Source organism: Desmodus rotundus, chromosome X (genome assembly GCF_022682495.2).
Source record: "Desmodus rotundus isolate HL8 chromosome X, HLdesRot8A.1, whole genome shotgun sequence".
In the NCBI taxonomy this organism is placed as follows: Eukaryota; Metazoa; Chordata; class Mammalia; order Chiroptera; family Phyllostomidae; genus Desmodus; species Desmodus rotundus.
This window is the reverse complement of record NC_071400.1, coordinates 61,686,000-61,697,623: the sequence shown is the minus strand read 5'-3', so window position 1 is coordinate 61,697,623 and position 11,624 is coordinate 61,686,000. Positions and strand designations below refer to the sequence as shown.

Here is an 11,624-nt window from a genome sequence, read left to right as displayed (position 1 = left end):
AGTCACAACAGCCAGAAGGTGAAAATTACCCAAATGGCCATCAGCTCATGAGCGGGAGCACATCGCGTACTCCATCCCTACAGTGGAAGGTTCCAGTGCTGGTGCATGCTATCATGTGAGTGAGCCACAGTGAGAACGGTATGCTAAGTGAAAGCAGCTGGACACAAAAGGCCGCCGATTTATTGTACGGTTGCGTCTCTAGAAGTCTCTGGAGGAGGCAAACGTCTGTGCACAAGAAGCAGGCTCCTATTTGCCTGGGTCAGGGGGAGAGAAGAGGTGGTTGGCCAGGGGCAGCGGGGAATGACTGCCTGATGGCTACAGGGGCTTCTTTTGGGGTGGTCCCAACGTTGTGGAAGTCGATGTTGTGCTGGCCGTCCAACACCACGAGTGTTTACCCGGTGTCAGCGGATCCCACACGTTTGTGGCTTTTTCCGTACAACGTTCCTGTGCAGTGGAAGGAGAGAGCTCCGTCGAAGAGAGGGTGGCATGGGCCGCGTGAGCAGGGTGCCGCCAGCGCCCTTCCTTTGCAGGCCGGGCCGCCGGGGCCCCTGGGGAAGCGGTGACCTCATGGAACTTCTGTGTCGCACGCGTGTGCCTCCACCAACCAGGGGCCGTTCCATGGTCGCTGGGATACGGACTAGGGGCCTGTGGAGCCGCTGTCTACAGAGCTTGGGACCAGCTGCCCAATCTCCCTTGCCGCACCCCACCGCACCCCACCGCACCCCACCGCACCCCACCGCACCCCACCGCACCCTAGCGCACGGAGACACCCCGCAGCACCCCGCAGCGCACTGCAGAGCTCGGCCGGTCGGACAGAGAGCACCCAACGCCCAGCATGCCTGGTCAGAGGAGCCGCAGGAGGTCGTCCGGTCACCGTCGCCATCACCAGAGGCGGACCCGCAACCGCACCGCCAGGGCCCAGCTGCTTTTCTCGGTGAGCCACGTGGAGCGCCTGCTGCGGGAAGGCCGCTACGCCCAGCGCCTGACCTCGTCCGCACCCATCTTCCTGGCGGCCATCGTTCAGTATCTGCTCGCCACGGTCCTGCAGCTGGCCGGGAACGAGGCCCGGAGAAGTGGCTGCCGGCGCATCACCTCACGGCTCGTGGACATGGCCATGCACAACAACGCGCAGCTCAGTGCCTTCTTCGGAACTACCACCATTTCCCTAGTGGCCCCGGGCTGGCAGTAGCTGCCCGACGGGACAGGGGTTCTCCGGGCCTGCCCCCTAGGGCGCCAGGCCTGTTCGCAGCCCAAGCAGCCCGGGCCTGGCTGGTGCCTTGGGCAGTCATGGCCAATAAACTGTTTACACTGCAAAGAAACCCATGTGCCTGCTTCGGTCACTGTGTGTGCGTGGTGGTGGAGGGACAGAACCCCCTGGAGGGTTGCGGGTGGGGTGGTGTCTGCCAGGGGGTGAGGGTGGAGTCAGGGATGGCGACAGGAGCGGCCTCGGGAGCTGACAGTGCAGGGCGCCGGCCTGGATGGGAGAGGCTGCCTGAGATGGGGATGGGCATGGGGTATGGAAGACTCCCCCATTGCCTCTGAGCGCGTCAAAGCCCATCACAGTCCCCCGAAGGACGGTGTTCATTGGGGTGGAGTGCAAGACCATGACTGAGGCATCGGGATAGGGTGGATGTGTCAGGCCGACTCGGGCGAGGGATGGAGGAGGGGACAAAGGGGTTGGCATGGACTGCAATGGGGCAGTGGATGGACGGGAAGATTGAGGAGTGGGGGTGGAGGGCAATCAAGAAACATGCAAAATCGGAATGATGGTCACGCGGGATCAGGAGTTTAGCTTTGATCTTGTTTTCTTAGAGATGCTGGGAGATACCATAGCAACCGAGATAACAAGCTGTCACCTAGCAACAGAGGGCGCTTGGCCAGGCCCCGCCCCAGGATCTGTGACTTGTTTGTGCACTTAGCACCGTGCAAGGCCTGGCCCCAGGAACCCGAGATTTACTTATCACACTGCCAGGAGGGGGCGCGGGTTTCCACTGAGAGATCCTGTGCAGGCGCTCACGCGTAGCAGCCCCAAGCAGGACGCAGGTCAAGTAGCAGTTCGCAGCCTGCACTGGCAGCGTCCGCTCAGCGGAAGCTCACGGGCTGGGAACATGGCGGCGTCCGCTGCTAGCCTGGGTGGCTTTTTGGGCCCGGGGCCCGATGCCAGGGACTTCCTGGCCAGGTATCGCCAGGTGTCGAACAAACTGAAAAAGCGGTTCCTGCGTAAACCTAACGTGGCGGAGGCCGGCGAGCAGTTCGGACAACTAGGCCGCGAGCTGCGAGCCCAGGAGTGCCTGCCTTACGCGGCCTGGTGCCAGCTGGCAGTTGCGCGCTGCCATCAGGCGCTCTTCCACGGGCCCGGGGAAGCTCTGGCCCTCACCGAGGCCGCCCGCCTCTTCCTGCGGCAGGAGCGCGAGGCGCGCCAGCGCCTGGTCTGCCCCGCCGCCTACGGGGAGCCGCTGCAGGCAGCTGCCAGCGCCCTGGGTGCCGCTGTGCGCCTGCACCTTGAGTTGGGCCAGCCGGCCGCCGCCGCCGCCCTCTGCCTGGAGCTGGCCGCCGCCCTGCGCGACCTGGGTCAGCCGGCCGCTGCCGCTGTCCACTTCCAGCGCGCTGCCCAGCTGCAGCTGCCCCAGCTGCCCCTGGCCGCACTGCAGGCGCTCGGCGATGCCGCCTCCTGCCAGCTGTTGGCGCGCGACTACGACGGCGCCTTGGCGCTCTTCACGCGCTTGCAATGCCTGGCGCGCGAGCACGGCAGCCACCCGGTGCAGCCGCCGCCACCCCAGCTTCAGCTCCAGTCGCAGGTTCAGCTGCAGCCACAGCCTCCTGGGCTCCAGCTCGGTGGCCGCGTGGCCGGGGTCCGGCCCGCAGCGCTGCGCCCTCAGATTGCCCGCTTTGTGGCCACGCCCTCTGGTGCCTTGCTCAGCTCCTCCTGGGAGGTGGTGGTCCGCTGCGAGGTGTCCCGCGTGCTGCTGCTGCTGCTCCTGCAACCACCGCCCGCCAAGCTCCTCCCGGAGCATGCCCACACCTTGGAGAAGTACTCCTGGGAGGCTTTCGACAGCCACGGGCAGGAGACCAGTGGCCAGCTTCCCGAGGAGCTCTTCCTGCTGCTCCAGTCCCTGGTCATGGCTACCCACGAAAAGGACACGGAAGCCATCAAGTCGCTGCAGGTGGAGATGTGGCCACTGTTGAGTGCCGAGCAGAACCACCTCCTTCACCTCGTTCTGCAAGAAACCATCTCCCCCTCAGGACAGGGGTTCTGATTAATCATATTAACCAAGTGTCTTTGCCTGTTACCAACCTCACACATCCACCTTTGCCTTTGGAGGGAAATAAAAGACATTGACCCAGTGATTCTACCTTTGTTTAGCTTATTAGCTTATTCCTCTTGCCACCACAGGAATTTAGTTGACTGAAAATTACTGTATCCCAAAGACGTATCTCTATAATAGTGTGAGAATAAACAATATAATAGGATCAGAGTAGAGCAAATGGCTCTCTTCCCAAAAACTGCAACATAAAAATGAAAATCCTTTATCCCTTTCCTCTTCCACCCAAGTCAACTTGTCCCGCGCCCCTACCCCCAAATCTTCGTTTCATTGTCAGGATTTTATTTTGTACAGCTGTCTAAATACTTAAGCTATGTGAATATTTCTAGATCAATGTGATCACCCAATTTCTCCTCTGTTTTATCCACCCCATATGTACTCACGGTATTCTATACATTGTTGCTACAGCCCTAAACCCATGATAAAGCCATTCCAAAAATCCTGACTTGTGGTTTATATGTACTTCATCTATAACATGGGAATAACTTAGATACTTGTCAGGGTGCAGAAAGCAGAAACAGATCGTTCTCTTTCAGTTCCAAGATGTATTCATTCATTTGAAATTGACAGTGTACCTTGTATACAATATCCCAGACAATGAGTCCACAGAGATCATTTACTTAAATAGCCGCAAAGCAAATGCGTCTGGTGCAATCTTGGGTTGGGAGTGTGGTTGGAGGGAAATGGAGGTCCAACACAAATATGTCAGGTATGCATTGGAAATCACAAGTCTAGTTCAATTCTGAGAGTACCCATAATCTTTTATTTGTAGTAGGAATCTTTCTGTAACTCTTATCTAACTCAACAATGTGAAATCAGCATGGTTCTTTGGAGCCGTGTGATTATGTATGGCATTCTATTAAAAAAATACTAAATTTTCAAGGCTTTTTGGTTGAAATGTTACATGCAAACTGATTTAGCTATTTTTTTTAATTCAGTTTTATTTTCTTCACACTTTTGAGAGTGATAATAATCACTCCTCAGAGTATAATCTGATTCTCAATCATTCAGCTTCAGGAAAATGAACCCATTTAGGCTGAAGTTGTATACAATACTAATCTTTTGGGATGAGATTTAAGGACACATTTTGGGGGTAGATTTTTATTTTGCATTTTGGGGGGACATGTGGACAGCTGTCACTATGAGTTTGCCTCAGAATTGGTGGGACTTCTGTGGTATTGTTTTCTACTTATGTTTTAACAGTGGAAGCAATAGATAAGGATCAACAGGACACACCTATTTGAGACAGATTGAGCCACAATTCCTGTGCTCTCACTTGGCTGCCAGGAAAGGTCCTTTGGAGCCCTAAAAGCCTAGTCCAGTTTACTGGAAAAGTGGTAAGGGTGCATGCCCCTTTGTGCTTTTGCTTTTTCTGGTACACTCTTCTCACCCTGGGCTGCAAGCCTGGCCTGCTGCCTTACCTGTCTTATGACACGAATGCTTAAGAATTATGTAATGGGACTGGTGATAGTATTTGATTTGGGCTTAAGAAATATACCCTTAGGGATCAGGTCCAAACTCCTTGCATTGAGGAGGTGGGTGGGGTGGGGGAGGAATTACCAGACACCCAGGTATTAGGTATACAAGCAGTATTGATCAGAGTTCTCCGGACATACAAAAAAAATCAGAATAAATCTCTCACTCTTTCTCTCTCTCTCCACACACACACACACACACACACACACACACTATATGTATATATCTATATCTGTCTATCTTTCCAATTGCATGTGATTGGGAGTTTGGAAAGTCCAACATCTGCAGGGTAAGCTAGAGACCCAAAAAAGAGGTGCAGTTGGAGTCCAGAGGCATCTGCAGACAAAATTTCCTCTTTTTCCAAGGAGGTCATTCTTTTTTTCTTTCTTTCTTTTTTTTTTTTTTTTTACTATTCTTTATTCCATTACAGTTGTCTCAATTTTTCCCATTTGCCCTCCTCCACCCAACCCACCACTTGCTCCCACAGTCAATCCCCACACTGTTGTCCATTCTTTTTCTATTAAGGCTTTTAATGGATTTGATATGGCCCACAGCCATTTAGCAGTTTCATCTCTTTACTCAAAGTCCACTGATTTAAATTTTAATCTCAACTAAAAAATACCCTCACAGTACATCTAGAATAATGTTTGACCAAATACCTGGGTACTGTGGACTAGCCAAGTTCACACATAAAAGTGATCATCACAGGTATACCCTTTATTTACTTGGCACCCAGATACATCTCCTTAAAACATACTGAAACTCCTACAAAGGAAAATAACAAGGTCCTACTTTGACCTAATATGATACAATTACCCTGTGTACAACCAAAAATGCAATAACCCTTTTCCTAGTTGAAGATTTAAAGTCCTTGGGTAATGTTTACTCTTCTCCTTGACATCCAGAAACTTAAATACTACGATTTAAAGTTAAAAATGCATAAATACTACTATATAAAGTCAATACATCTTATGTGCTAGGAGGAGAAGAGAGGGAAGAGAGATTTTATACACACAAACATTCACAAACATTGATAACAAAATAAAGAAGGAATACTCATGACAATTACATTCCTTATTTCTGTAACTGGTCACATGGTCCTAGCTGAAGTTCATAATTACCCTCTTTCACATTTGTGATATATCTTTTCTCTATCACATTTGACCTCAGCAAGTACCTCAACTGATTGTGGTCCTTTAGCTGGTGGGGTAACCCAAACTGCATTCCTCAAGATTATGGAACATTAATATAATACCCCTGCCTGAATTTGGCTATTATAGTTTTCCATTGGCTTTAACCACAGAGCATGGTAAGTAATACTAAGAGATACCCTAAGAGATCTTCTATACTCCAGACATGGCAGTCCTTACCTCCATTACTTACTGTGGAGCAGTAGTCCAACTTCCCCTTGGTAGTCATGATTAATCACCCCAGCCAGCACAGCAACTCCCCTTTCTGCCTATAGATTTACAGGCATGAGAATCACAGAGTAGCCAAGTGTCAGTCTTAATTTCCAGTTCGATGGAATCATTCCTGTGTCTACTAATTGAAACATTTATCCTTCTGGAACTATTTTTAAGCCAGCTGAGCATAAGGTTTCAGGGACAGGAAACAAAAATTTTGCTACTGGGTCACTAAAAGTAATAGTGAGTGGTGCTAATCTCATTTTTACTCCTTGATTTCTGGGCCAAGAATCCTGGCTATTGGAAAAACATCCTTCTGGAGAAACTTTCTCTAGTCCTGCAAGGTATTGCCAAATAGTTGGCACTGTAAATGAGTCTTCATAAGGCCATTCCACTGTTCTAGCAATCCAGTTACTTCAGGATGCTGGGGAGTACAGTAAGACCAGTAAATTCTATGAATGTGGGCCCATTGCTGCACTTCATTTGCTGCAAAGTGAGTTCCTTCATAAGAAGCAGTGTTGGTAGAATACAATGACAGTGGATAAGGTATTTTGTAACTCCATGTATGGTAGTTTGGACAGAAGAATTGTATGCAGGGAAGAGAAGAGAAATATATATTCAGAATTAGGGTCTATTACAGTGAGGAAAGAACACTGCCCCTCACCTGAAAGATGTGGTCCAATATAATCAACCTCTCACCAGGTAGCTGGCTAATCTGGTAATGCCACAGAATCTGGTAATGCAAGAGAATCTGGCAGAAAGGAGAGAAAAAAGCAGCCATATCAGTAGAATTCTATTCAGGCTAGAATATAATATTACTGTAGATATCAAAAAGAGAGTACACTAAGACACAAGCAGACATAGACTGGAACTAAAGAGAGTTAACTCTCACTAGCTAAAGACAATTAATCTGGAGTTTTCTCAATATTTTTCAAAAGAAAGCAAAGAGAAAAAAAAAGTGAAGCTTACATAAAAAATTAGTAATGAACATACAACAGCCCAAAACCTATAGGACACAGTGAAGGCAGTGCTGAGAGGGAAGTTCACAGCGATACAGGCCTACCTAAAAAGACAGAAACATTCAAATAAACAACCTAACTCTACATCTACAAGAACTAGAGGAACAACAACAAACAGAGCCCAGAGAAAGTAGATGGAAGAAAAAAATCCAGATCAGAGCAGAATTAGATAACATAGAGACTAAAAGAACAATTCAAAGGATCAATAAATCCAGCAGCTGATTCTTTGAAAAGATAAACAAAACTGACAAGCCTTTAATCAGACTATTAAGAAAAAAAGGGACAGGACCTACATGAATAAAATCAGAAATGAAAAAGGAGAAATTATAACTGATAACAAAGAAGTACAAAGGATTGTCAAAAATTACTACAAACAAATATGTGGCAAGAAATTTGACAACCTGGTTGAAATGAACAATTTCTAGAAACATATAATCTTCTACAACTGAATCAAGAAATAACAGAATGCCTGAAAAGATTGATAAGAGCTAGTGAAATTGAATCAGTAATCAAAAAACACTAAGCACACAAAAGCCCTGGACCAGATGTCTTCGAAGGAGAATTTTACAAAATATCTAGGGAAGGGAACTCCTATCCTCCTCAAACTATTCCAAAAAATTCAAAAACAGGGAAGACTCCCAAACTTTTTTAATGAGGTCAGTATTATCCTAATTCCAAAACCAGATAAAGACACAAGAAAGAAAGAAAACTAAAGGCCAATATTGCTGGTGAACATAGATGCTAAAATCCTCAACAAAATATTGGCAAATCAAATCCAGCAATACATTTAAAAGGTCATACACCATGATCAAGTGGGATTCATCATAGGGAAGAAAGGATGGTACTATAAGAAAGGATGGTTTTGATTTTGCAAATCAAAATGAAAGACAAAAATCACATGAACATATCAACAGATGCTGAAAAAGGATTGGATAAAGTACAGAATCCACTTACAATTAAAAACACTCAGTAAATTGGGAATAGAGGGAGCATTCCTCAACATAATGAAGGCCATATACAAGAAACATATAGCCAACATAATACTCAATGGGCAAACACTAAAAGCCTTCCCACTAAGATCAGGAACAAGACAAGGATGTCAGCTTTCACCACTTCTATTCAACATACTATTGGAAGTCCTAGCCATAGCAGTCAGACAAGAAAAAGAAACAAAAGTCATCTAAACTGAAAAGGAGGAAGTAAAATTGTCTTTGTTTGCAGATGACATGATAGTGTACATAGGAAACCCTATAACTCCACCAAAAAACCATTTGACCTAACAAGTGGATTTGGCAAAGCAGGGGGATACAAAGTCAATATTCAGATGTCAAAGGCATACATGTACAACAACAAAATATCAGAAATAGAAATCAAGGGTAAACACCATTTACTATAGTAAAAAGAAAAATAAAGTACTAGGAATAAACCTAAACAAGGAGGTAAAAGACCTGTACTCAGAAAACTACACAACACTGAAGAAAGTAATTAAGGAAGACACAAATAAATGGAACCATATACTGTGTTCATAGATTGGAAGAACTAACATCATCAAAATGTCCATACTACCCAAAGCAATTGATAGATACAGTGCAATCCTTATTAAAATACCAATGACATATTTCACAGATATGCAACAAACATTTCAAAAATTTATATGGAACCATAAAAGACCACAAATAGCCATATCAATTTTGAGAAACAGGAACAAAGTAGGAGGGATAACAATACCTGACATCAAACTATATTACAAGGCCATTGTAATCAAAAAGTCTGGTACTGGCATAAGAACAGACCTACACATCAATGGAACAGAATAAAGAGCCCAGGAATAAACCCAAGTGCCTATGGTCAATTAATATTCAACAAAAGGGGCGGAAGCATAAAATGGAATAGAAATAGCCTCTTCAACAAATTGTGTTGGGAGATCTGGACAGCCATATGCAAAAAAGAGAAACTCCACCACCAACTAACACCATACACAAAAATAAATTCAAGGTGTTTAAAAGACTTAAATATAAGTCATGACACCATAAAAGTCCTAGAGGAGAACATAGGCAGGAAAATCTCAGATATTCCACGCAGCAACATCCTCACAGACACGTCCCCTAAAGCAAGGGACATAAAGGAAAGAATAAACAAATGGGACTACATCAAATTAAAAAGCTTCTGCATGGCTAAAGAAAACATCAAAAAAATGTAAAGGGAACCCACCAATGGAAAAATATATTTCCAAATGATACTTCAGACAAGGGTTTGATCTCCAAGCTATATAAAGAATTCACACGACTCCACTCCAGGAAGACAAACACCCAATTAAAGAATGGTAAATGACCTGAACAGACACTTCTCCAAGGATCATATACAGAGGGCCCAGAGTCATATGAAAGGATGCTCAGCATCACTAGCCATCAGAGAGATACGAATTAAAACCACAAAGAGATACCACTTCACACTTATCAGAATGGCCATCATAAACAAATCAACAAACAACAAGTAATGGGGAGGTTTGGAACAAAGGGAGCCCTGGTACATTCTTGGTGAGAATGCAGACTGGTGCAGCCACTGTGGAAAACAGTATGGAATTTCCTGAAAAAACTAAAGATGGAACTGCCTTTCAACCAGCAATCCCACTGCTGGGATTATACCCTAGGAATCCTGAAAAACTAATTCAAAAGAACCTATGCACCCCAATGTTCATAGCAGCACAATTTTTAATAGCCAAGTGCTGGAACCAACCTAGGTGCCCATCAGCAAATGAGTGGATCAAAAAGCTATGGTACATTTGCACAATGGAGTTCCACATGGCAGAGAGAAAAAAGGAGCTCCTACCCTTTGCGACAGCATGTATGGAACTGGAGAGCATTATGCTAAGTGAAGTAAGCCAGGTGAAAGACAAATGCCATATGATCTCACCTATAAGTGGAACCTAATCAACAAAACAAACAAGCAAGTGAAATATAACCAGAGATATTGAAATAAAAAAAAAACAGACAGTAACCACAGGAGGAGGAGGGGGATAACAGGGGAAGAAGGGATAGGGTCATCAAGGAACATGTATAAAGGACCCATGGACAAAGCTAAAGGGAGAAAGGTTTGAGGGTGGGAGGTGGAGGTGGTTGGAGCAGGGGAAAGTGGTGGTGGGAAATTGGAGACAACTGTACTTGAACAACAATAAGAAAAGTACTGATACGTTCTACAACATGGATGAACTTTGAAAACCTCATGAGTAAAAGAAGCAAGTCACAGAAGACCACATACTGTATGATTCAATTTATATGAAATGTCCAGGCTAGGCAAATCCATAGGAACAGAAAGCAGATTATTGGTTGCCAGGGGCTGGGGTTGGTAATGGGGATTAACTGCAGATGGTTAAGAGAGAGATGTAATTGAGGTGACAGAAATATCTAAAATTGTGGTGATGGTTGCACCACTCAACAAATTTACTGAAAACCCTTGATGTGTACACTTAAAATAAGTCAGTTTTATGGTATGTAAATTATATCTCAAAATAAAAATTTTAAAGCAACTTGGAAAGCAGAGAAGAAAAGTTCATCTCTTAGACAGTATATTAGGGATCATGCAAAGCTCGTTAGGCTGTTGTATGTTGCTGCTGCTGCTGTGGTGTGGTAGGAGTGGTGGTTTTCCCATGAGGGCTGAGGGTCAAGCAGTGATTTGGGTCTTTTAAAATGAAAATTTAAAAATTACTAAAGAAGAGCGATTTTGTGTTGAAATTTGGAATAGCAGGGGAGGGCAGACAGAAGTGGGTGGGTTTTAAAAATATCCAGGATGCAGAGGTGACAACATTTTGTACTGATCAGATACAGGGAATGGGCAAGAGTGAGGATGCCTCAGACTCAGCATGCTTCAAGTTGTATTCCTGTTGTCCTCCCTGTGCTGTCAATCTCAGTGAGTGGATCAGCATCCTGGCACAGAGTAAACATTCATTGATTGTCTTTGGAGTAAAGGAGTGAATGAACAGAGTAAAATATGACCAAAGCACTCCCCAGGTCCTGCCAAACAGCCAGTCCTAAACTCACCCTCAAGGTTGGCTCAGCAGATGTCTATCACAATTTCCCTCTCATTTATCAGCCACTTGGGAAATCATCAGATCCTATGCCCTAAAGGACACCCACTTTCATGTCAGCCAATCCTTGTCTAGAACCTGCAGGTGTGGCACAGATGAGGTTTTGCCAAAAGCCTCTTATTCTGTAAATTCTTTACATGAAGTCAATGGCAGGTGCATGTACAACCTGTATGAGCATGGGGGACGTTTGGTGTTGCAGAAAGAGGGTCACAAAAGTACCCAACTGGTGGATCATTTTGGCTCCAACCAGAGAGACTCCTCCTACCAAAGAAGTTTATTAACTCAGCCCCAACTTCTCCTGGCAGCCTGAAAACACAGC

At 45.8% G+C, this 11,624-nt stretch overlaps 2 protein-coding genes across 2 annotated transcripts; both read left to right on the top strand.

Moving 5' to 3' along the window:
• Positions 1 to 575: 575 nt before the first annotated feature.
• LOC112308156 (histone H2A-Bbd type 2/3-like) lies at positions 576 to 1,354 on the top strand. The gene has a single exon (XM_053917672.1). It carries the CDS (start codon positions 836 to 838, stop codon positions 1,187 to 1,189), a length of 354 nt encoding a protein of 117 aa, XP_053773647.1. The 5' UTR covers positions 576 to 835; the 3' UTR covers positions 1,190 to 1,354.
• A 545-nt stretch (positions 1,355 to 1,899) lies between these two features.
• Positions 1,900 to 3,749, top strand: LOC112308181 (40-kDa huntingtin-associated protein). Its single transcript, XM_045198655.3, has one exon. It carries the CDS (start codon positions 2,109 to 2,111, stop codon positions 3,255 to 3,257), a length of 1,149 nt encoding a protein of 382 aa, XP_045054590.2. The 5' UTR covers positions 1,900 to 2,108; the 3' UTR covers positions 3,258 to 3,749.
• Positions 3,750 to 11,624: the final 7,875 nt, after the last annotated feature.

Coding starts and splice junctions, on each gene's coding strand:
- LOC112308181 (XM_045198655.3), top strand. CDS start 2,109: ATGGCGGCGTCCGCTGCTAGCCTGGGTGGCTTTTTGGGCCCGGGGCCC.
- LOC112308156 (XM_053917672.1), top strand. CDS start 836: ATGCCTGGTCAGAGGAGCCGCAGGAGGTCGTCCGGTCACCGTCGCCAT.